Source organism: Bombina bombina, chromosome 6 (assembly GCF_027579735.1).
Source record: "Bombina bombina isolate aBomBom1 chromosome 6, aBomBom1.pri, whole genome shotgun sequence".
NCBI classification, from domain to species: Eukaryota; Metazoa; Chordata; class Amphibia; order Anura; family Bombinatoridae; genus Bombina; species Bombina bombina.
In genome coordinates, this window is record NC_069504.1 from 317411206 (window position 1) to 317438089 (window position 26884).

At 36.8% G+C, this 26884-nt stretch overlaps 1 protein-coding gene across 1 annotated transcript in view; it reads right to left on the reverse strand.

Moving 5' to 3' along the window:
• The window catches only part of OTOGL (otogelin like), a 410237-nt gene that overhangs the window by 290100 nt on the left and 93253 nt on the right, over positions 1-26884 (reverse strand). The window contains exons 12-14 of the mRNA XM_053719241.1: positions 25768-25913; positions 13417-13540; positions 10835-11012 (exon numbers count right to left, since the gene is read on the reverse strand). Coding sequence (XP_053575216.1) covers positions 10835-11012; positions 13417-13540; positions 25768-25913 — 448 coding nt within the window. The remainder of the gene's footprint in view (positions 1-10834; positions 11013-13416; positions 13541-25767; positions 25914-26884) is intronic.

Genomic DNA, 26884 nt, shown 5'->3' on the forward strand with positions numbered 1-26884 from the left:
TTTCTTAAGGGTGTATTGGCTGGGCTTTATTTTTAGGTTAGGGTTTGCAATAGAGCTAACTTCCCTTTTAAGGGCAATGCCCATCCAATTCCCCTTTTCAGGGCAATGGGGAGCTTAGGTTTTTTTAGATAGTATTTTATTTGGGGGGTTGGTTGTGTGGGTAGTGGGTTTTACTGTTGGGGGGGTTGTTTGTATTTTTGTTACAGGTAAAAGAGCTGATTTCTTTGGGGCAATGCCCTGCAAAAGGCCCTTTTAAGGGCTATTGATAGTTTAATTTAGGCTAGGGAGTTTTTTTATTTGGGGGGGCTTTTTTTATTTTGATAGGGCTAATAGATTAGGTGTAATTAGTTTAAATATCTTGTCATTTGTTTATTATTTTCTGTAATTTAGTGTTTGTTTGTTTTTTGTACTTTAGCTAATTTAATTTAATTTATTTAATTGTTTTTAATGTAGTTAATTTACTTAATTGTAGGGTTAGGTTAGATGTTATTGTAACTTAGGTTAGGTTTTATTTTACAGGTACTTTTGTATTTATTTTAGCTAGGTAGTTATTAAATAGTAAATAACTATTTAATAACTATTGTACCTAGTTAAAATAAATACAAACTTTCCTGTAAAATAAAAATAAACCATAAGATAGCTACAATGTAACTATTAGTTATATTGTAGCTAGCTTAGGGTTTATTTTATAGGTACGTATTTAGTTTCAAATAGGAAGTATTTAGATAATAATATTAATTTTTATTAAGATTTATTGTAATTATATTTAAGTTAGGGCGTGTTAGGGTTAGGCTTAGACTTAGATTTAGGGGTTAATACATTTAGTATAGTGGCAGCGACGTTGGGGGCGGCAGATTAGGGGTTAATAAATGTAGGTAGATGGCGGCAATGTTAGGAACGGCAGATTAGGGGTTAAAGGGGTTAATATGTTTGTTATAGTTGTGGCGATGTCTGGAGCGGCAGATTAGGGGGTTAAACATTTTATTTTAGTGTTTGCGATGCGGGAGGGCCTCGGTTTATGGGGTTAATAGGTAGTTTATGGGTGTTAGTTTACTTTTTAGCACTTTAGTTATAGGTTTTATGTTACGGCGTTGTACCATAAAACTCTTAACTACTGACTTTTAAATACGTTAGGGATCTTGGAGGTAGAGGGTGTACCTCTCACTTTTTGGCCTCCCAGGACAGACTCGTAATATCAGTGCTATGGAAGTCCCATAGAAAAAAAGACTTTACGAAGTTTACGTAAGTCGTTTTGCGGTAAGGCCAAAGAAGTGTGCGGTGCCCCTAAACCTGCAAGACTCGTAATAGCAGCAGGCGTAAAAAAGCAGCTTTAGGACCTCTTAACGCTGCTTTTTTACCTTAACGCACAACTCGTAATCTAGCCGGTAGTATTTTATTATTTTATTTAATTAAGGGGTTAATTTAGGGGGTGTTAGGTTAGGGGGCTTAGTCATTAATTTAGTTATTTGCATTGTGGGGGTTGGCGGTGAAGGCTTTAATAGGCAAATTAGTTTATTGTGGTGGATGGGATTTAGTGGTTAATAAATTAATTATTTAATTTGTGATGTGGGGGAATGGCGAATTAGGGGTTAATAGATGTATTAAGTAGTTTGTGATGTTAGGGTTGGCGGATTTAGGGGTTAATAATGGTATAAGGTAGTTTTTTTTTTTTTGTTTTTTCTTAATACTTTGTACGGGCGGTTAGATTTTTTTAATACTTATTGCGGGCGGTTAGCTTTTTTTTTGTAATACTTATTGTGGGCAGTTAGTTTTTTTTGTAATACTTATTGCGGGCAGTTAGTTGTTTTTTTTGTAATACTTGTTTGTGGGCGGTTAGTTTTTTTTGTAATACTTATTGCGGGCGGTTAGTTTTTTTTGTAATACTTATTGCGGGCGGTTAGGTTTTTTTTTGTTTGTTTTTTTAAACTTATTGTGGGCGGTTAGTTTTTTTGGTAATACTTATTGCGGGCGTTTAGTTTTTATGTTTTTTTTTTAAACTTCTTGTGAGCGGTTAGTTTTTTTTGTAATGCTCCATTTGCCTTCGCTGCATCCCGGTGGATTCCAAAAATGGCAGGGGCCATTTTTGGAAACCACCTGGATGCAGCGAACATTCTTTTAGCTGACTCGCGCTCCCAACATTTCTTTGAGGATGCGTGCGCAACTGGCGATGGCGACAAACGCGTTACAAATGCAATTAAAGTATAGATATATACATATGTGTGTGTCTGTATATAGAAATACATTTTTTATTTTTTTTAAATATTTAGATAGATAGATGGTGGGCCTCATATACTCTTGCCATTATAAAATAAATTAATTTATCAGGTAAGTTCTTACATAAATTATGTTTTCTTTCATGTAAATGGCAAGAGTCCATGAGCTAGTGATGTATGGGATAAAATACCACAGATGTGGAAGTCCACAGAAGAGTTACTAGAGAGGGAGGGGTTAAATAAAAACAGCTATTTCCGCTGAGAAAATCCAAACAACAAATACGTTTTTCTTATAAATTTCAAGAAAAAAACTTAAAATATAAACGGAAGAATCAAACTGAGACAGCTGCCTGAAGAACTTCTCTAACAAAGACTGCTTCAGAAGAAACAAATACATTGAAATGGTAAAATTTTGTAAATGTATGCAAAGAAGACCAAGTTGCTGCTTTGCAAATCTGATCAACTGAAGCTTCATTCTTAAAAGTAACTGATCTAGTAGAATGAGCCGTAATTCTCTGAGGCAGAGACTGCCCCGCTACCAAGTAAGCCTTATGAATCAAAAGCTTTAACCAAGATGCCAAAGAAATGGCAGAGGCTTTCTGACCTTTCCAGGAACCAGAAAGAGAAGAAGTAGACTAGAAGTCTTCCTGAAATCTTTAGTAGCCTCAACATAGTATTTCAAAGCTCTTACCACATCCAAAGAGCGTAATGATTTCTCAAAAGAATTCTTAGGATTCGGACACAAGGAAGGAACAACAATTTCTCTACTAATGTTGTTAGAATTCACAACCTTAGGAAGAAATTTAAACGAAGTCCGCAAAACAGCTTTATCCTGATGGAAAATCAGAAAAGGAGACTCACAAGAGAGAGCAGACCATTCAGAAACTCTTCTAGCAAAAGAGATAGCCAAAAGGAACAATACTTTCCAAGAAAGTAGTTTAATATCCAAAGAATGCATAGGCTCAAAAAGAGGAGCCTGCAAAACCTTCAAAACCAAATTAAGACTCCAAGGAGGAGAAATAGATTTAATAACAGGCTTAATACGGACCAAAGCCTGAACAAAACAGTGAATATTAGGAAGTTTAGCAATCTTTCTATGAAATAAAACAGCAGAGATTTGTCCCTTCAAAGTACTTGCACAAAAACCTTTATCCAAACGTCCTGAAGAAACTGTAAAATTCTAGGAATTCTAAAAGAATGCCAAGAGAACTTATGAGAAGAACACCATGAAATATATAGGTTTTATAAACCCGATAATAATTCTTCCTTGAAACAGACTTACGTGCCTGCAACATAGTATTAATCACTGAGTCAGAGAAACCTCTATGACTAAGCACTAAGCGTTCAATTTCCATACCTTCAAATTTAGCGATTTGAGATCCTGATGGAAAAACGGACCTTGAGACAGAAGGTCTGGCCTTAAAGGAAGTGGCCAGGGTTGACAACTGGACATCCGGACAAGATCCGCATATCAAAACCTGTGAGGCCATGCTGGTGCTTTCAGAAACACATGCGATTGTTCTTGGAGATCACACTTGGAAGAAGAACTAGAGGCAGAAAAATATAAGCAAGTTGATAAGACCAAGGAACTGCTAACGCATCCACCATCTCCGCCTGAGGATACCTGTACCTGGAATGGTATCTGAAAAGTTTATTGTTTAGATGGGAAGCTATCAGATCTATTTCTGAAAGACCCCACATCTATACAATCTGAAAAAACATCTGGATGGAGAGACCACTCCCCCGGATGTAAAGTCTGATGGCTGAGATAATCCGCTTCCCAATTGTCTACACCTGGAATATGAATCGCAGAAATTAGACAAAAGTTGTATTCCGCACAAGAAAGCATCTGTGATACTTCTTTTATTGCTGAAGGACTGTGAGTGCCTCCCTGATGATTGACATATGCCACAGTTGTGATATTGTCTGTCTGAAAGCAAATGAAAAGTTCTCTCTTTAATAGGGGCCAAGCCTGAAGAGCCCTGAAAATAGCACGGAGTTCTAAGATATTGATTAGTAATCTCGCCTCTAGAGGATTCCAAACCCTTTGATCGGAACAGCCAATAGAATGTGAGCTCAATCTGATTGGCTGATTGGTTCAGCCAATCGGATTGAACTTGAATCTGATTGGCTGATTCAATCAGCCAATCAGATTTTTCTACCTTAATTCCGATTGGCTGATAGAATCCTATCAGCCAATCGGAATTCGATGGACGCCATCTTGGATGACGTCATTTAAAGGTACCTCATTCGTCGTTCAGTCGTCGGCCGGGATGGATGCTCCGCGTCGGTGGAGCGAAGAAAGAAGATTGAAGATGCCGCTTGATGGAAGATGCTGCCGGATGGAAGAAGACTTTGCTGCCGCTTGGATAAAAACATCGCCGGGATGAAGACTTCTTCTTTGCCACTTGGATAGACATCACCCGGATCGGATGAGGAGTTCGGCCCGGCGTGGTGAAGATAAGGTAGGGAGATCTTCAGGGGGGTAGTGTTAGGTTTATTTAAGGGGGGTTTGGGTTAGATTAGGGGTATGTGGGTTGTAATGTTGGGGGGTGGTATTGTGTTTTTTTTTCAGGCAAAAGAGCAGTTTTCTTTGGGGCATGCCCCTTTTAAGGGCTGGTAAGGTAAAAGAGCTTTGAACTTTTTTTAATTTAGAATAGGGTAGGGAATTTTTTTTTATTTTGGGGGGCTTTATTATTTTATTAGGGGGCTTAGAATAGGTGTAATTATCTTAAAAATCTTGTAATCTTTTTTTTATTTTTTGTAATTTAGTGTTTGTTTTTTTGTAATTTAGTTTAGTTTATTTAATTGTATTTTTAGATAGATATTTGTAGTTTATTTAATTTATTGATAGTGTAGGTGTATTTGTAACTTAGGTTCGGATTTATTTTACAGGTAATTGGGTAATTATTTTAACTAGGTAGCTATTAAATAGTTAATAACTATTTAATAGCTATTATACCTAGTTAAAATAATTAACAATTTACCTGTAAAATAAATATAAACCCTAACATGTAATTATTAATTATATTGTAGCTATCTTAGGGTTTATTTTATAGGTAAGTATTTAGATTTAAATAGGAATATTTTAATTAATAATATTAATATTAGATTTATCTTAATAAGAGTTTAGTTAGGGATGTTAGAGTTAGATAGGGTTATTATACTTAATATATATATATATATATAATATAATAACGATATTAACTATATTAACCCTAATATAATTAGGGTTAATATAGTTAATATATATAATATAATAACTATATTAACTATATTAACCCTAATATAATTAGGGTTAATATAGTTAATATAGCTGGCGGCGGTGTAGGGGGATTAGATTAGGGGTTAATACATTTATTATAGGTGGCCGCGGTGTAGGGGGATGTAGATTGTAGGCAAAAGAGCAGTTTACTTTGTGACAAAGCCCCGCCAAAAGCCCTTTTAAGGGCTGGTAAAAGAGCTGAATTATTTGGGGCATGCCCCGCAAAAAGTCCTTTTAAGGGCTGGCAAAAGAGCTGTTACTTTGGGGCAATGCCACGCAAAAAGCCCTTTTCAGGGCTATTTGTAGGGTTAGACTTAGGTTTAGTGGTAGGGATAGTTTAGTATTTTAGGGGTTAAATAATTTAATATAGATGGCGGCGGGGTAGGGGGATTAAATTAGGGGTTAATAATTTTAAAATAGATGGCGGCGGGTAGAGGCTCACTTTAGGGGGTAGGTAAGGTAGATGTCGGCGGGGTAGGGGCTCACTTTAGGGGGTTATAGATTTAATATAGCTGGTGGCGGGGTCCGGGAGCGGCGGTTTAGGGGTTAGGGGTTACATATTTTATTGTTAGGATACTGAGGGGGGATAGCGGATAGAGGGTTAGACGTGTCGGGCTATGTTAGGGAGGCGTGTTAGACAGTGCGGGTGATTTCATACTTTAGTCAGGTTTTGTAGGCGCCGGCAGTTTCTAACGTGGCGTAAGTCACTGGCGACGCCAGAAATTTGTACTTGCGCAGATTTCTGGACATCGCTGGTTTATCCGACTTACGGCACGTTAGCATCTGACGGCGCCGTATATTGGATAGCTCGAGATGCGAGCTGAAACTGCGGGCGACGCGGGTTCCCTCGCTTGTGCCGCAAAGTGCTAAAAAGTACACTAACACCCATAAACTACCTATTAACCCCTAAACCGAGGCCCTCCCGCATCGCAAATAATAAAATAAAATAATTAACCCCTAATCTGCCGCTCCGGACATTGCCACCACTATAATAAACATATCAACCCCTAAACCGCTGTACTCCCGCATCTCAAACACTAGTTAAATATTATTAACCCCTAATCTGCCACCCCTAACATCGCCACCACCTAGCTACATTTATTAACCCCTAATCTTCTGCCACCAATATACTAAATTTATTTACCCCTAAAGCTAAGTCTAACCCTAACCCTAACACCCACTAACATTTATGTAATTAAAATAAATCTAAATAAAACCTACTATTAATAACTAAATAATTCATATTTAAAACTAAATACTTACCTGTAAAATAAACCCCAAGCTAGCTACAATATAACTAATAGTTATATTGTAGCTAGTTTAGGATTTATTTTTATTTCACAGGCAAGTTTGTACTAACTCGGTAGAATAGTTAGTAAATAGTTAACTATTTACTAGCTACCTAGCTAAAATAAATACAAATTTACCTGTAAAATAAAACCTAACCTGTCTTACACTGACACCTAACCCTACACTACAAATAAATCAATTACCTAAATTAAATACAATTAACTAAATTACATAAAACAAACAAACACTAAATTACACAAAATAAAAAAAGAAATTATCAGATATTTAAACTAATTACACCTAATCTAATAGATTAGGGGTTAATAACATTATGTAGGTGTCAGCGATGTTGGGGGCAACAGATTAGGGGTTAATAAGTATAAGTAGGTGTCTGCGATGTTGGGGCGGCAGATTAGGGGTTAATAAGTATAATGTAGGTGTCGCCGATGTCGGGGGCAGCAGATTAGGGGTTAATAAGTGTAAGATTAGGGGTGTTTAGACTCAGGGTTTATGTTAGGGTGTTAGGTATAGACATAAATTTTCTTTCCCAATAGGAATCAATGGGGCTGCGTTATGGAGCTTTACGCTGCTTTTTTGCAGGTGTTAGACTTCAGCCGGCTCTCCCCATTGATGTCTATGGGGAAATCGTGCATGTGCACGTAAAAGCAGCTCACCGCAGCTTTCAGCAGCGCTGGTATTGGAGTGCGGTATGGAGCTCAATTTTGCTTTACGCTGCAATATTGCCTTCTAACGCCAGGTTTTTGTAATCCTGTAATACCAGCGCTGTAGGGAGGTGAGCGGTGACAATAACATGCAAGTTAGCACCGCACCTCTCATAATGCAAAACTCGTAATCTAGCCGATAGCCTTCTGTATTGCATTAGTAATATAATTTTTCATATCAACAGGGATATCATGTACATTGTATGTTGAGGGAACAACAGACGCTGTACTAGTACTAATAGAAACATTATCGGCATGCAAAACCTTATCATGATAACTGTTACATAATATAACCAGAGATATAATCTCAGTTTGCTTACAACAGATACACTTAGCTTTGGTAGAACTGTGTACAGTAGCTTCTGAGACAGGATCAGACTGAGACATCTTGCAAAATGTAAAATAAAAAATAACATTTAAACAAAATATCCAATTTCCTCATATAGCAGTTTCAGGAATGGGAAAAAATGCATATGCTAAATAGGCAGAAAAGAAAACAGCATAGCCCTCTAGAGTATAAAGAGAGCAAGGAGCATAAAGGAAGTGGGGTAAAATAACCAAAAAATATATTCCAACCTCCGGAAATGAGGCAACTTGCGTCATAACAAGCGCAACTTCGCGCCAAACAACCTAACGTCAATAAAGACGCAGGCATGACGAAACTTGCGACACTAAAGACGCAAATTTGCGCCAAAAAAATATTGCAATAAATAACAGTATTTTGCCCCCTCACAAGCCTAGATTTGCCCATGAAATTAAGGAAAAACAAGTCAAATTGGAAAAAAAGACTAAACCCCAGGTAAGAAAATATTAAAAAATAACTTCCTAAAACATGATTCCCATACTGAAACTGTTAGACTGCAAAGGGAAATACACATAGACATACATAAAGCGCCAAACATAGCTGAGAGTGTCTTAAACAATGATAGATGCTTACCGAAAGACACCCATCCACATATAGCAGACAGCCAAACCAGTCCTGAAAACTATCAGCAGAGGTAATGGTATATAAAAGTATATCATCGATCTGAAAAGGGAGGTAGGAGATGAATCCCTACGACCGATAACAGAGAACCCTTAAAAAGGTTTCCCATGAGCGAAACTATAAAAATCAACAACCGATACTCTCTTCACATCCCTCTGATAAACACAGTACTCTAAGAGGAAGTGTGCTTCAAAATGCTTAGAAGCGCTTATCATAGACGAAATCAAGCAAAAACGTACTCCACCACCTCCATAGGAGGCAAAGTTTGTAAAACTAAGGTGTGAGTGTGGTGGGAGGTGTATTTATAGGCGTTTTGAGGTTTGGGAAAGTTTGCCCCCTCCTGGTAGGAATGTATATCCCATACGTCACTAGCTCATGGACTCTTTCCATTTACATGAAATAATAATGTATTTTCTTCTATGTGAAGAGCATTGGAAAGTAAAGTATTTCACTTCTTGTTTAGCACATTTAGTATAATGCCGTGTCGGGTTAGTGTATGATCGATAACTGTTACTAGTTTGTTTGCAGCGCATTGTTGCAGTATTTGAAGTCCTGAAGTTAGCGTACAATGAACTTTCGCATGTGTGATAACTTTTTTACTTCTAACTTGTAAAATGTGCGCTAACCAGCTGTGATATATTTTTACTTTTAAAGCAGTTAATGTGCAATTGAAAAAGATATTTAGTGCACCACTTGAAATGTGGCCCTTGGTTGGAATGCTGACCATTACAATACCATTGTCAAAATTTTGGGTGCCTATATGTTATGTGGAAGTTCTTATTGCTCATTACAACAGCTATTCATAGGTACTGGCCATCATGCTTCAGATAAGTGAATGGTGACATTTAGCATGTTGTCTATAAACTTTAGAGCACACAACAGCAAGTTAAAAAGCAGCAGTCTTCAGATATCTGCTTTCTAACTCCTTAGCCACCTTAGATTGTCCAGGACAACCGAAAAGCTCTGTTCCTATGCAAGTTCAGCTTCACAAGCCCTACAGGCAAACAGGTTCCTTGCCTGCCTGCTTGTTAGTAAATGGGGCACATTTTATTTAGGGCTAGGAATAGGATTTGGGCTAGGGTTATAGCTAAAATCAGGATTAGGCAAGGGTTAAGGGTCAGATTAGGGCTATGCTTAAGGTAATGTAAGGGCTAGGTGTAGGGATTAGGATAAGGTTAAATCTATGTTCTGGACTCGGATTAAAGATAGGTTAAACATTAATGTACTAAATAAACCTGCTTTTAGACTTGTAGAGGTTCTCCTTTTCAGCCAATGAGCATATATACATAAGTATCAGTTGTTTGTAAACAACCATTTCCTAGAAGTTTTAATTTACAATACATTTAATTTCATGTAAACATTTTGTTAAATATTTAAATGTTGTTATTTTATGTGCAAACAATAAAAGTCAAGAATAAAGGTTTAGGGTTTATTTATGTGCCTCATAAAAATTGTTTAGCCAAAAACAGGGTGAATTATAATGCTTTAGAAAAGCTTATCAAATGATTTAGCTACAACAATCCCCATACACTGTAATGATGTCTAGTAGAAAATGTGGTGTACAATGAATTGTAGAAGTTAAAGTGAAAGTAAATTTTCAATGTTGTGATTACCAGTTTAGTCTCATACAGTGCCCCACATTGTAGTCGCTAACTTCATTTTTTAGGAAATATAACACAACTTAGATAAAATATATATTTACAACTGCCGTCTTTTATTTGCTTCCTCCTTCCCCTCGCTTTCTTCCGGCTTTCTGTATGGAAAATATTTCTGCGTTCCCACCCGACGTTTGCGTATGTAAGCGTGCGCGTTCTCATATTTGTCAAGCTATGCCCATGTGCTAAGTTACGATCTGCGATCAAAACCTACTAGCAATGAATCAGTTGATTCATTGTTTAGTTGCTTTGTGGAGATTATCCAGCTATGCGCATGTGGCTGTCGGGAACGCTCTTGTTGAGTGACTTTAAGTTTTGGGTTTCAGGCATGCGCACTTTAACAAGTGGGAGGTTATCCTGTCAATTTAGATGCCACTGGGGGAACTAATTCGTTAGATATGGATTGAATCGTCACTCGTGCAATAAACAAAATGTATGCAGGTGGAGGAACGGCGGTAGTCTTCGGCAAAAGAAAAAAGGCAATAAAAATAGTTAGAAGGCGATTGAAAAGAATTGATGAATGAAAGTACACTTTATTTTGCATATATATTAGATTGCAAATGAACAATGACTGTAACTTTACTTTCACTTTAAGGGTGCCCCTATAGCAAATAAAGATGAAAATCAATTATTTGAGACTGCACAATACATTTCCTACTAATGAAATAAAGAAAAGCAAATAATTTAAGGTGGATTAGACTTACAGGAAGTCATCCCTTAGATTGCCATTAAATGTTCCACAAAGCCCTAGGGTCCTCCTCTTCCAGGAGCTGCTTGCTTGAATGTAGAGTCTATCTCCTCCTTTTGCAAACTGAATTCTTATTCCAAATTTAGTCTTCAGTTGCAAAAACATAGATGATAAATTCCTTACTTCAATATCACCTAAGGAACACATATTTTTTAAAATCCTCTTGCATTTATATAAGAATCTAAAATACGTTTGTTCAAGGATCAGACAGTTTGTATATACACATTTACGTTTACAGTAATAACCCGTTCATCATTTTTGCTTCTCAAGTCTTTAAAAAACCTCTAATGGAAACTGTTGAAATTGTTGTATTGGATGTTCCCAATTAATCTGAAAACTTTATATTTCAAGAACTCTTATTTATCAGATTGTTATTTGCTATGCTCAATTTTGCTCTGTTCACCCTACTGAACAAATGTCACTCTAGAATACAACAAAGTATTAACCCTAACCTATAAAGCACTTAACAGTCTCACTCCCAACTATATTTCCTCACTCATCTAAAAATACTCAACAACCTGCCCTCTTGGATTAACCTATGACCTACATTTCTCCACTTTTATTATTTCTACTTCCCTCTCTCACTTTCACACACAGCTCTTGATCTCTAGAACTCTCTACCGGCTCTATCAGCCTCCAACCTTGTATAGCTTCAGGCGCTCATTGAAAACCAGCCTATTCAGAGAAGCATTGGCAAAACTACAGGGGGTGCAGAGGTCGCAATTGTGACTGGGCCCCCAAGGGTGAGGGCCCAGCTTAAAAAAAAAAAAAAAATGTTTACAATAAAAACGTTGACCTACCACTGCCTGCACTGATATCATGTGAGTGTGACATGATGCTTCACTAGTGTCTCTGACTACAGGGGTTATTGTTTCTGTTTTACCCATCAGTGTTTATGTGTGTGTGTGTGTATGTGACTGTGTGTATTTATGCATGTATGTGTGTGTATGTTTGTGGAACCAGCAAATTACAGACCTTGTTACTACAGCATGGGGGGGCGGGGGTAAACAGTGTCAGTCTATACAGTACCACTATATACAGTACGGGGGGCTGGACCATGTCACAGACTACTGTGGTCACTTTATAAAGTACTGGGGCGGGTAGGATCAGGCCAGGCCAGCCATCTCACCGGCAGATTACAGACTGTGTCACTGACTCACTATATAGAGTACTGGTGGGTTAAACAGTGTCACTATATACAGTAATGGGGGTTCAGACTATCTCACAGACTGTGGGCACAGGGTACCTCCTTTTGTAGACATGTAATCTGATTCACATTTTTTTTCTGTGTTAAATGTAAAAAAAAAAAGAAGATACGTATCAAATTCACTTTTTTTGGGAGGGGCATCTTAGATTCTTGCACCTGGGCCCTGTGGTTTCTAGTTACGCCTCTGCAGATAAGATTACCCTCTCTCCTCTGTTTTTCATCCTAACCAAAATAAATCTTGCACTGCCTTGACTTGCAACTGAAACTACAAACCCTGTGAGAAGCTATCAAGAGAAATCAATGAAAACCTTAAGGATGGACATAAAGTAATGAATGGACAGACATAATAACTGACTCTTAACATGCAGGCATTTAGTATGTATTATGCTACTGGGGTTAAGGCCATTATTCTTCTCTCTAAAAACATATTTCTAAGGTATTTTCACAATCTTACAACAAAAAATTAACTCTAAAGTTATTTTTTTGTAAGATTGTGAAAATACCTTAGAAATATTTGCTTAGAGAAAAGATTAATGGCCATAACTCCAGCAGCATAATACCTACTAAATGCCTGCATGTTAAGAGTCAGTGATTATGTCTGTCCAAAAGTTTTATTGTTTAAAAAGATAGATAATCCCTTTATTACACATTTTCCAGTTTTGCATAACCAACACTTTTATTTTAATATACGTTTTATCTCTGTGATTACCTTGTATCTAAGCCTCTGTAGCCTGCCCCCTTATTTCAGTTCTTTTGACAGACTTGCCTTTAGTCAATCAATGCTTACTCTAACAGTGAAAAACAGTCAAAATGCACTGTGATAAGAGGCGGTCTTCATTGGTTTAGAAATGAAGCCTATCTAGGTTTAGCTTTCAAAAAAGAATACCAAGAGAACAAAGCAAATTTGATAATAAATGTAAATTGGAAACTTGTTTAAATCTGCATGCCCTATCTGAATCATGAAAGTTCAATTTTGACTTGACTGTCCCTTTAACTAAATTTTATATGTCTGTTATAAAAACCAATACAGAATTATAGGCTAAATTTCTGTGAGACCTTTATTTAGCTCTTTAGGGGATCACAGAGGAAGCCATATTTGTCACTTAATAATGGTGAAACTGGTAATATAACACTTGATACATATATTTATATAGTTGTACACAGAGCATGATATGTTAATTCTACTTATTTAAATTGTGCAAATTATTTAAATAAATTTTACATTTGTGTACAACCTTTGAAGAAATCACATAAAAAAATGGTTTATGCAAGCTACCGTCACTCATGTATGAAGAGAAAGGAAAATAACTATTGTTTTACAAATTACTTACCATTAAGAATAAAACCTTGGTTAGAGCCAAACTGAACTTCTCCCCCTCTGAATATAGTCACTTGTTTATTAATATCATCATCCAGCACAAATGTAATTGATTGGATACATGCATGTTCATTGCTCTAAATGAAACAAACTGTTATTAGTGTATCATTTACACATTGTGAGCACATGTTCACATTTTGCTAGATATTATATATATATATATATATATATATATATATATATATATATATATATATATATATATATATATATATATGCCTTGTTCTGCTTCCCCTTTATTTAATAAGCAAACAATTATGGGATCTATTCAAATTCATTAGAAGAGCCATGGCTTTTCATAAAAGTTTGTTATCATGTGTTTTACCAGTAGCCTTGTACTATCAGTACTTTGCAATGAGACTATGAACAGTATTCCATTCCAATACAAGATACTTTTGATCAGTTTCTGGCACCAAGTCTGTAGGAGATGAAAGTATTCGATTGCCAGGAACAGGTTGTGGTCATAACCTGTAAAGCTGAGGCAAGTGTCGAAACACATGGAGTATCTAGAAGAGTAGTCAGAGAACAGGCCACAAATCCATAGCAGTATATCTGGCAGGAACCAAGTATCACAGCAAAGGGAGCAGGTAAATGAATAGTCAAATGTACAGTTACTGAGGTCAGCAACCGTAGATCAGTCCACCATACAAGGAACAGATCAGGAAAATGTTTTAAGCCTAAACAAAGACTTAGGCAGGGTTCAAAGCCAGGAACACAGAGTAGTATCAAGAATGCCAGGATTACCATTGAATAATCAGGCAATATAATAACGTAAGCAAAGCCCTTTTAACACTTGGTCATGGCGCCAAAATCACTGCAAGTTCACTTCCGGCATTAAAGGAATATCGCAAACTTCAGCACAGTTACCACACATAGACATATGCAAGGCAGAGGCAAGCAGCTTCTGTGTGCCTGACTTAGCATACCCCTTCAGGCACCAAGATGCATACCCTGCTCTAACTCTCAGAAAGGGCTTCCTATCTTCAATGCTGCCCAGAGCTGTGCTAACAGCTTTCACAGAGGGCCCCAGGATCTTCACATTAGTGTGGGCCCTACTGTGTCTGCGTAAGAGTTGAGAACCCTTTAAAACATCTACGCTTTTCTTTTCTACAATATTGCAGGTTTTATGCATGCTCAGTATACATATTAAAAGCACAATTGTTTCCTGCTTTACCCGATTCAATGCAAAAGATGACAGAGCAACATCCTTCACTTTACCTGTGGTGTGCAGAAGAGAGATAGATAGATAGATGATAGATAGATAGATATATGATAGATAGATAGATAGATAGATAGATAGAGTATTTATATACATATATACAATATATATATATATATACTCACATATATATATATATATATATATATATATATATATATATATATATATACAGTATATACTTTAAAAAAAATAAGTAATACAAATTATAATAGATATAATAGATATATACAGTATATATATTTATATATATATATATATAAATAAATATATATATATATATATATATATATATATATACAGTGTATATATTTATTCTTAATAATCATAGCTATGCAAATTATAATTTTCAATAACAATATAATGCAGTACTACATATACTGATATTATAGGACACATAAATAAAAAATAAACCAGCTTAAGAGCTCCACACAAAGAACCTTTTGTGGTTTTCAAATTATTTCTCTACTGCACTTTAAATTCCTGGCTGGCATCTTTTATTTTATTTGAATGTTCATCAACTGATCTGTGCAAGGCAATGCCTGGCATACAACTTAGTCTAATAAGAAGATGTATTAATCTTCTGGTAACTTAGATCAGTTGCTGCCAAATAGAAGATTGATTGATCTTATTAGAACACCTGTTTGTGTTGTAATTAAACCTGGTAATTTTGTGACAAAGCATAAAATGCAAACAATGTCAGTGGCTGAAGATAAAATCAACATATATCTTTAAAAATCGCTAAATTTTGCTTACAAGTTAAGCGCAGTGCACTCCAGAGAGCACACTTCTATAGGCAATGGGAGCCTTGTTCTCATGCGATCAAAGGGCTCGTTTCCATTGAGCCGTAATTCGGTTTGCGTGCACTCGCAAACTGTTAAATAAGCTGTCGGAAGCAATATCGTTCACCGACTGCTTCCAAAGGCCCATTATAACTCAATTTCGGTAACCGGACTCCGGCTGCCGAAAACATTATCATATACCATACAAAGTATCAGAAGCTGCTAATCTTTAAATAATACCTGGTTTCCAATGACCGTGCAAACCGTTAACATATTGTCAGAGGCTGTCGATACATTAACAAAAATTACACCCAGCTTAACAAGGTGTAAAACAGAAAAAGGTGCTTTTTGAGACCTTTTTCCCATTGAAATCTAACCCGACACGTCAAAACCCCTCTATCCGCCATCTCCCCCTCATCACAACTTCGGGAACAGGGCCCTCAATTACCCCTGTATTTGTCTGTAAAATTTTGTCTTTTATTGTATTGTTTCTCCGTTGTACTTTTATCCTTGTACCCATGGGCAGCGCTGTGGAATCTGTTGGTGCTTTATAAATAAAGAATAATAATAATAATAATAAAAAAATTAAATGTCTTAACCTCTAAGCCTCCATGCCTCACAACGCAAACTATTAACCCCTAATCTGCTATGCCCCCATATCGCAAAGTATCTATTTAAACTATTAACCCCTAATCTGCCATGCCCCACAATGCAATCTAGCTATTTAAACTATTAAGCCCTAATCCGCCATGCCCCACAATGCAATCTAGCTATTTAAACTATTAACCCCTAATCTGCCATGCCCCACAACGCAATCTAGCCATTTAAACTAATAACCCCTAATCTGCCATGCCCCTACAACGCAATCTAGCTATTTAAACTATTAACCCCTAAACCACCATGCCCCCATATCGCAAATAACTAATAACTAAGCCCCCTAACCTAACACCCCCTAAATTAACCCCATTACATAAATTAAAATAATCCTAAATTACAAATAAAACAAAAAAACCTAACGTTACTTTAAAGATAAGAAACCTATGTTTAAATTAATCTAAAATTACAAAAATAAAAAGTCTAACATTACATAAAATAATAAACCAAATTATCAAAAATATTAAAATTATACCCAATCCCTTTGAAAATAAAAAAGCCCCCCAAAATAAAAACACCCTCTAATCTAATACTAAACTACCAATATCCCTTAAAAGTGCCTTTTGTAGGGCATTGCCCTAAGTTAAACAGCTCATTTAACTTTAAAAAACTAAATTCCCCCTAACAGTAAAACTCCCCACAATAAAAAAAAAAACTAACACAAAAAAATCCCAAACTACCCAGTGCCCCTAAAGGGGCATTTGTATGGGCATAGCCCTTAAAAGGGCACTCAGCTCTTTTACAATTGCCTAAAATCCCTAAAATCTACAAATATGAAGAAGAAAAAAATGAAAAAAACCTTGGTTCCTCAGTCACCGGTCTTCAGTTCTGCAGTCCTGGATGAAGATAGAAGAGGTCACGGCTTGGAAGAAGACTTTACCGCCGAACTTTAGGAACTGTGAGTACCTATCTGGATAGGTACTCACGGTTCCTGAAGTCCGGCGGTAAAGTCTTCCAAGCCGTGACCTCCTCTATCTTCATCCAGGACCGCAGAACTGAAGACCGGTGACCGAGGAACTGAAGATCAGTGACCGCGGAGCCAAGGAGCGTGGAGGATCCTCTTCATACGATCACCGCCATAACTGAATATTCAATGCAAGTTGCGCGTTTAAATATAGCGTACCTTGCATTCCTATCGGCTGATTTGATTCTTCAAATTCAAATCAGCCAATAGAAAGAGAGCTACTGAAATTCTATTGGCTGTTCAAATCAGCCAATAGGATTTCAGTAGCTCTCATCCTATTGGCTGATTTGAATTTGAAGAATCAAATCAGCCAATAGGAATTGAGGGTATGCCATATTTAAATGCGTAATTGCATTCAATATTCAGTGTACGGCGGTGATCCTCCACGCTCCCTGGTCATCGGTCTTCAGTTCCTCGGTCGCCAGTCTTCAGTTCCGTGATCCTAGATGAAGATAGAAGAGGTCGCAGCTTGGAAGAAGACTTCACCGACGGACTTCAGGAACAGTGAGTACATATCTGTGGGTTAGACTTAGGGGTTTTTTTTTTAATTTTTGGGTGGTTTTATTTTTTAGATTAGGGATTTTGGGCATTTGTAAAAAAGCAGAATGCCCTTTTAAGGGCAATGCCATACAAATGCCCCTTTAGGGGCAATGGATAGTTTAGGATTTTTTAGTGTTAGTTTTTTTTATTTTGGGGGTTATTTTACTGTTAGGGGGAACTTATTTTTTTTAAAAGGTAAAAGAGCTGTTTAATTTAGGGCTTTTCATAGGGATTAGGTATAAAAAATGTTTTTAACTAATTTTGTTTATTATTTTATGCAATGTTAGACTTTTTATTTTTTGTAATTTTAGATTAATTTAAAAAAATATATATTTTAAATGAATGTTAGGTTTTTTTATTTTAATTGTAATTTAGAATTTATTATTTTAATTGTAATTTAGGATTATTTTAATTTATGTAATGGGGCTAATTTAGGGGGTGTTAGGTTAGAGGGCTTAGTGGTTAGTTATTTGCAACATGGGGGCATGGCAGTTTAGGGGTTAATAGTTGAAATAGCTAGACTGCATTGTGGGGGCATGGCGGATTAGAGGTTAATAGTTTAAATGGCTAGATTGCGTTGTGAGCATGGCGGATTAGAGGTTAATAGTTTAAATGGCTACATTGCATTGTGGGGGCATGGCAGATTAGGGGTTAATAGTTTAAATGGCTAGATTGCGTTGTGGGGCATGGTGGATTAGGGGTTAATAGGTTAAATGGCTAGAATGCATTGTGGGGTATGGCGGATTAGGGGTTAATAGTTTAAATAGATACATTGCGATATGGGAGTTGGCGGATTAGGGGTTAATACATTAGTTATTACGGTGGGGGGTTGCGGTTGAGAGGTCGATATTGCGCATGCGTTAGGTGTTTTATTTTAACAGCGAGCGACGGGTAAAATATATGCGCCGCACTTGTATGTGGCACCGTATATGCGATCGTGTGTAGTGTAAGGTCGGGTTACCATAGTAGCCTATTAATGTTTTAGAAATCCGGCATCGGGTGGAAGTGTTAACACAACACTAACTTACACCTACATGAAAAGAGCGACCGCACGCAAAGCAGAAACTTTATCAATGGAAACCTGGTACTAAAATGGAGCCGTAAATTACTTTTAGCTGGCGGCTGCTTTGGTAACTTACGGCTCAATTTTTAGTGGCTCAATGGAAACGAGCCCTGAGACGGCTGAGAACCTAGCACAGCAAAGGTGGTAAGTAGCACAGAGATGGCAGCAAATTGTAAATATAAATGTATATAATTATATACATATATATTTAAATGTGCATATATATGTATTAACACATAAATATTTATGTATATAAGCATATACATTTACAGGAAACACACAGTTCCCATAGACCGCAATGTAAAGGCACTTTTCGGTGACGTTTTTTTTTTTTCCAAACACCACACACCCGCCAACTCTAAAACCCTAAAAACTGCTTTTTGCAGTTATTTTATTAAAACATAAAACTGCTGCTATTTTTATTTTTAAATAAAATATATGACACTTGATTTTGGGGGCATTTGGGGGACATTTCTAAAATTAACCAGAGATCTGATCTCTGGTTAATTTTATAAGCACTAATTGCTACCCTGAGCTTGGGGTAGCAATAACCAGCCACTTGTAATGTAGGAGGTAAGAAACAAAAGACACATCACATCTGCCTTTATTTATTTAGAAAGTGTAAGCTTAATTCATTCTTTGAATAACCTTATGTTCTTAACACATATATATATGTTTATTCTGTGAAGTTGCACTTCTGTAAATTACTCATGAACTTGCTACCCTACAATTTAAGATAAGGGGGCCGATTTATCAAAGTCTGGTAGACATGATACGCTCTAGGGTTTTATGTCCGCCAGACATGGCTGAATGCCGACTGCATACGCTGTCTGCATTTAACATTGCACAAGCAGTTCTAGTGAACTGCTTGTGCAATGCCGCCCCCTGCAGATTCCCGGCCAATCGGCCCCTAACAGGGGGTGTCAATCAACCAGATCATACACGATCGGGCGGATTGCAGACCGCTGCTTTAGAAGCGGCGGACCAGTTAAGGAGCAGCGGTCTTAAGACCGCTGCTTCATAACTGCTGTTTTCAGCAAGCCTGAAGGCTCACGTGGAAACAGGGGCATCAGGGGCCATTTAGCCCTTAATAAATCGCCCCTCATGAGTCAATTTACTAAGCAGCAAATACTGCTTTGGGGCACTTGTGGGGCAGGTTCAATCATGCAAGCCTGCTTAGCGCAATGTAAGATGCAGCAGTAATACAACAGCTGCCTCTTAACCTCTTAGATAAATCACCCAAACACACTTGTTTGGCATAATTAACGGACCAAATGTACAAGAGCAGGGGGCGTGTGCTCTGCAGACATACAGTATTCTCTGCCCATTCGATGTGAAGACAAGTCAGGATCCTAATCTGCCCACACAATGGTCCCTTTCTGACTGTAATATAAAATCTATAATTATGTGTAGTAAAAAAAAAAATATATATATATATATATATATATATATATATATATATATATATATATATATATATATATATATTAAAAGGTGGATACAGCGCCTATATGTCCAATATACTGTTGAGGTATGTGAGGATTAAATGTTGTGACAAAAAGAAAAAATACACTAATAAAAGATACAATGATAAAAGAAAATTAAAAAATAATAAACAATAAATAATAATGTTAAAAAATAAAATAAATTAAATAATAGTCCAGCTAAAAATAGCATATGAAATATATGAACTTAGAAGCAGTGTTCATACGAGTCCTAAAAATGGTATAATTCGTAATGAGTCTCCAGACGTAGTGGTTATACAGTTATAGTTGGTATATAATACCCTTACCAGATATTACCTCAATCGAATGAGGTAAGTATGCCGCACTGGGGGTATATATAGATGATTAGATTTCCTCCTTGTATCCTGCTGTGCCTCTTTGTGGTATTCGTTACCCTCTTGGAGTATGCAGGGATATGTTTCTGATGATGAATTACTCCCTTACACTTCCTGTGGGTTAATGGTTCGCCTCTTGGAGTGCTCTTTCTGTTCTGGTATTAACTTTCTCCAGCGTGAAGATACCCAGGGAGACACAAAAAGAATATATAGTGTAATACCGTTTATTTTCTAGATAAGCATTAAAATACAATTTATATAGCACTCACATTTGACATCCTCAAACACTATGAGGTATGTATATGGCACATATATTTTTAAAAAGGATCCTTCCACAGGTTAGAATGGGATGCGAGATCTCCAGTCTTAATTACAAACTTCTTAAAGAAGTTGCATGCAGCTGTGGTGTATTCCAACGTGAATAATACAGTACAGTACAAATTGCACACAAAGCGTCGCTAGTAAACTAGCTACAAGGAGGAGCAAGATAGTATAATATAAGAGACAATAAATAAAACGTAAATTAAAATGTGTTTACACAGAAAAATTCTGTGTAAACACATTTTAATTTACGTTTTATTTATTGTCTCTTATATTATACTATCTTGCTCCTCCTTGTAGCTAGTTTACTAGCGACGCTTTGTGTGCAATTTGTACTGTACTGTATTATTCACGTTGGAATACACCACAGCTGCATGCAACTTCTTTAAGAAGTTTGTAATTAAGACTGGAGATCTCGCATCCCATTCTTACCTGTGGAAGGATCCTTTTTAAAAATATATGTGCCATATACATACCTCATAGTGTTTGAGGATGTCAAATGTGAGTGCTATATAAATTGTATTTTAATGCTTATCTAGAAAATAAACGGTATTACACTATATATTCTTTTTGTGTCTCCCTGGGTATCTTCACGCTGGAGAAAGTTAATACCAGAACAGAAAGAGCACTCCAAGAGGCGAACCATTAACCCACAGGAAGTGTAAGGGAGTAATTCATCATCAGAAACATATCCCTGCATACTCCAAGAGGGTAACGAATACCACAAAGAGGCACAGCAGGATACAAGGAGGAAATCTAATCATCTATATATACCCCCAGTGCGGCATACTTACCTCATTCGATTGAGGTAATATCTGGTAAGGGTATTATATACCAACTATAACTGTATAACCACTACGTCTGGAGACTCATTACGAATTATACCATTTTTAGGACTCGTATGAACACTACTTCTAAGTTCATATATTTCATATGCTATTTTTAGCTGGACTATTATTTAATTTATTTTATTTTTTAACATTATTATTTATTGTTTATTATTTTTTAATTTTCTTTTATCATTGTATCTTTTATTAGTGTATTTTTTCTTTTTGTCACAACATTTAATCCTCACATACCTCAACAGTATATTGGACATATAGGCGCTGTATCCACCTTTTAATATATATATTTACTCTTACTGTCTAGGGCCTTTTAACCCTCCCAGTATCTGTCCTATACAGCCGCCACTATCTCCTATTCACTTATTGACCAGCGCCCACTACAGAGTATCACTTGTGTCAACTCAGTTTACTGAGGAGACACATTTTACTTATTTCTTCATATATATATATATATATATATATATATATATCATCCATGCACAACATTCACTCACTCCTCTCTTTTAGATTTATTGCCCAGGTGACTCTTCAATTATTCCACATAGAATGTGGAATAATGTTTTAGTCATTAGGGACCGCTCTTAAGTAGTTTAATATCAGTGTATACCTTCCCTGTAAGGACTTCTGCCTGATGTGCAGGGTTCCCATTCTATATGCGTAACAACTAGTGTCATTATATGCACGTTTCTGGTTATGGATTAGCCTTTATACAATGAGAAATCCTCATCAGCAGAAGATACTTCAGTATGCTGTCGATCAATGCAAACTTCGTCAGATTTATGAGAAGTTAGGAGAGACCTTTTACATTTCTTTGAAGGTGAAATAGTAGTCATAGGGGCATATTTATGAAAGGCCTGTCGGACATGATCTGACATTGCGGATCATGTCCGACAGATCTTGCTGAATGCATTGCACTAGCAGCTCTTGTGAACTGCTGGTGCAACGCCGCCCCCTGAAGATTCGTGGCCAATCGGCCGCTAGCAGGGGGTGTCAACCAACCTGATCTTATTCGATCGGGTTGAATTGCGGCGATGTCTGTCCGCCTCCTCAGAGCAGGTGGACAGGTTATGGAGCAGCGGTCTTTAGACCGCTGCTTTATAACTGGTGTTTCTGGCGAGCCTGAAGGCTCACCAGAAACAGTGGGCTTCAAGCTCTGTACGGAGCTTGATAGATATGCCCATAGCCTTCTCTATGACTGCAGCAATATAATTTTCATATCTACAGGAATATCATTTACATTAGACTGTGAAGGATTAACTGTAGATGTATTTGTACTTATAGAAACATTATCAGCATGTAATAATTTTTCATAACAAGTGCCACATATTTGAACTGAAGAAGTAAGATCAGCTAATTTACAACATACTTAGCTTTGGTAGAATTGTGTTCAGGCAGCTTAGTTCCTAAAGTAACATCAGAGGCAGGATCAGTTTGAGACATCTTGCAAAATGTAACAAAAAAGAAAAAATAACATTTAAACAAAATATCCATTTTCCTCAAAATAGCAGTTTCAAGAATGGGAAAAAAATGCTTATGATAAAATTTTTATACAAAAGTAAAATCAAACAAAAAGCAAACAATCTAGTCCTCTATGAATCAAACCAGAGCAGGAAGCAGAAAAGTGAGAGACTTAGGGGCATATCTATCAAGCTCCGTATGGAGTTTAACGCCCTGTGTTTCTGGTGAGCCTTCAGACTTTGCCAGAAACACAAGTTATGGAGCAGTGACTCAAGACCGCTGCTCCATAACCTGTCTGCCTGCTCTGAGGAGGCGGACGGAGATTGCCACAATTCAACCCAATTGAGTACGATCAGGTTGATTGACACCCCCCTGCTGGTGGCCGATTGGCCGCAAATCTGCAGGGGGCGGTGTTGCACCAGCAGCTCACAAGCTGCTATTGCAATGCTGAATACGGAGAGCGTATTGCTCTCCGCATTCAGCGAGTTCTGTCGGACCTGATCTGCACTGTCGAATCAGGTCCGATAGACCTTTGTTAAATAGGCCTCTTAATATAACAAATTTTGGCACCAAGAATGATGCAAACGCAGAGAATAAAACTTTTGGCGCCAAAGCTTAGAAATGAAATGATGCAACTTGTGTCATAACAGATGCGACTTTGCGCCAAAAAAACTTGCATCAAGAAAGTCGCAAGACTCGTGTCAGGGCAGACATGACTTAGTCGTAAAAAAAATATTTACGCCAAAATTGTCGCAATAAAAAGTAACATTCTGTGTTATCGCGAGCCTAAGCCCACGAAAATTTTGAAAAAAACAGACTCCAAGTTACAACTAACTGGAACCCCAAGTAAGCCTAAAAACTCCCATAAAGATAATTTCCATACTGAAACTGTTAGACTGCAAAGGGAAATACACAGACCTGACTCATGACATTTAAAACTTTATAAGATAAAGTGCCAAACATAGCTGAGAGTGTCTTAAAAAATTATATATACTTACCAGAAGACAACCATCCACACAAAGCAGACAGCCAATCCAGTACTGAAACATATCAGCAGAGGTAATGGTATGGTAGAGGAGTATAATGTCGATCTGTAAAGGGAGGCAGCAGACGAATCCCTGCGATTTATAGAGAGCCTTAGAATAGATTTCCCATAGGTGAAAACATGGCATCGTTAGACAATACTCCATTCACATCCCTCAGAGAAACACTGTACTTTGAGAGGAACTGGGCTTCAATATGCTTAGAAGCGCATAACACAGAAGAAAATCAAGACCACTTGCTTCACCACTTCCATGAGAGGCAAAGTTTGTAAAACTAAGGTATGAGTGAGGTGGGAGGTGTATTTATAGGCATTTTGAGGTTTTGGAAACTTTTGCCTCCTGGTAGGAATGTATATCCCATACGTTACTAGCTCATGGACTCTTGCCACTTACATGAAAGAAATTGTGCATTTCAATTATATTTGAACCTGCCCTTTTTCCCATCCAAGATCAAAAGGTGCAATGGAGTTGCCATTATAAACAAAGTAGCAGCATCTATCTTGCAACCGTTCAACTCTTGACATATAGAATAAGTTCCACCATGAAGGATACAGGCATCATGAAAAAATGTTACTGAGCATGTAAAATAAAATGGAGAAAAGCTGCTTTGATAAGACAATCCACATTAACATAACAAGAAATGAAAACCAAAAACAAAGTAGCACAAAAAAAAACTTGAGACAACTTCATCAGCTTTGCAATAAAAAGAAACAACAGCAAGTCAAGCTTCTTCACAAGGGTTATAGAGTCTATGAATTTGTTTAGGTGAAAAATCCCACTCAAGCTCACAGCCAGTATTTTATTTGGCTCTCTAAAATACCTTCTGTTCTAACCAGCGAGATTACTTTTTGCATAATAAAACAGTCAAATATTTTACAATTGCAAACATTTGCACCCTTGTTTTAAGCATATTTCCAAAGTTGTTCCGGTTGTAATTGTTTTAGCACTTAGCAAAAGATTCTACTTTTATGTGTAGAAATGTCATGTTTTGGGTACTTCACGCAACTATGGATGTTAAATGCCCAATAAAGAGTCTGTGTAAAATATAGATGGAGTGATGCTGAATTAATTTTTATGAAGTTCTTCATTAATGTCATGAACATCTACGAATCTAGGCCAACGTTTTTGTGTACAAATTTAAACTTTTTGAACCAGGGATCCATTTAAGAAGCTGTGAATGCACCTTTGGTGTGTCTTCAGCTGCAGGCTCGCTTGAGTTAGCCTGTAGCTGAGAGTTAAGAAACTGAGATCATCAACTTCTTTTTAACCTATTACGTCAACTCTTAACTGGCTTTTTCAATCCCCACAAATGTTTCTGACTGGGATGATTAGCAGCCAATCCTCTGTGAGCAGGGGACTGCTTGTGCAATGATAAATGTGGGCAGTGTCTTGCTGTGATGACGGGCGGAGAGGGGAGGAGATGTCTGCCCTTTTCCATCCGGCCGTTCTTAAATGGAGACCATAGTTTCTACATTTTGCTAGTGCTTCTTAGTCTGTATACTGTGGCTGACCATTATTTATTATAAAAAAGGCTGTACATTTTTTAATTCTGTATGCCTATTGAAGAAATATTACCTGTTCACAAGAAGCTTTCTGTACAGTTATAGTGAACTTATCTTTTCCAGTCCCTTTTACAAGAATATACTGGCACAGGCCCAGGAAAGTAAAGTAGCGCCCATCAAATGTTGTAAAATGAGAGTCACCAACCACTGAGCATTCCGCTTAAAAATAAAAATAAAAAATATTTATACAAAAACAATTTTATTATCACATTATATGATTACACTTGAAACCATAGCATATTTAATAAAATACATGTATTTAAATACTAAAATTCTTTACATACTATATACTAGGGATATGTTGGTATTTTATCAGATTTGATAATGAAATCATTTAAATTTACAGTAATTATGTATTCATAATATCTGGAAAGGTAAATACTTTGTATAGGGACTGGCAAACAAAGGTAGTGGATATAAAGAAGTCCACAGAAAGAATGCAAATACAGCAATCTTATGCCCAGACTAACAGATAACAAGTATTCCGGTGTGAAATTAAAATATAACGTTTATTATAATGAGCTAAAACAAAGCTACGAAAGCACACACAATGATTTAAAAGCAACAATGTGAGGCAATATCCAAATAAAGAAATGGATTAGGTGATTAGATAATGATATTTTGCCTTATAGTATAAAGTATCAAAATCACCAAAGACCTAATAGAAGATATCAGAATTTATTCCCTCTAGGGCATAAGTGAATAATCAGAGTGGATTAAATAAATAGACCAATGTGGGGTGTGATGGTTTCACTGGTGATCACACCATATAACACAGCTAGATGTCTGCTTATAAAGTGAGAATGAATAGCAGATAACAACAGGGCTGGGTAATAGTTATCTGTTCAAAATTCCTGTGTTGAAATTATGTGTTTACAGATCAACAGTTACTGTTAGATTACTTGAATATTTGTGGTTAGGGACACACAATAGTAAACTGTTGATCATATATTTGTTACAACAGTGTTTGCATTTTGTTATGCTTATACACGTGCGGTTACAGCAAGGTTGGATAATCACTATCTATATATCAGTCTTTGCTGGTACCTGCATATATTCAACCAATTATTTATGCTTCTATTGGCCGTAGACCACAACTCACATGTGATCAGCATAAACTGTGTAATACC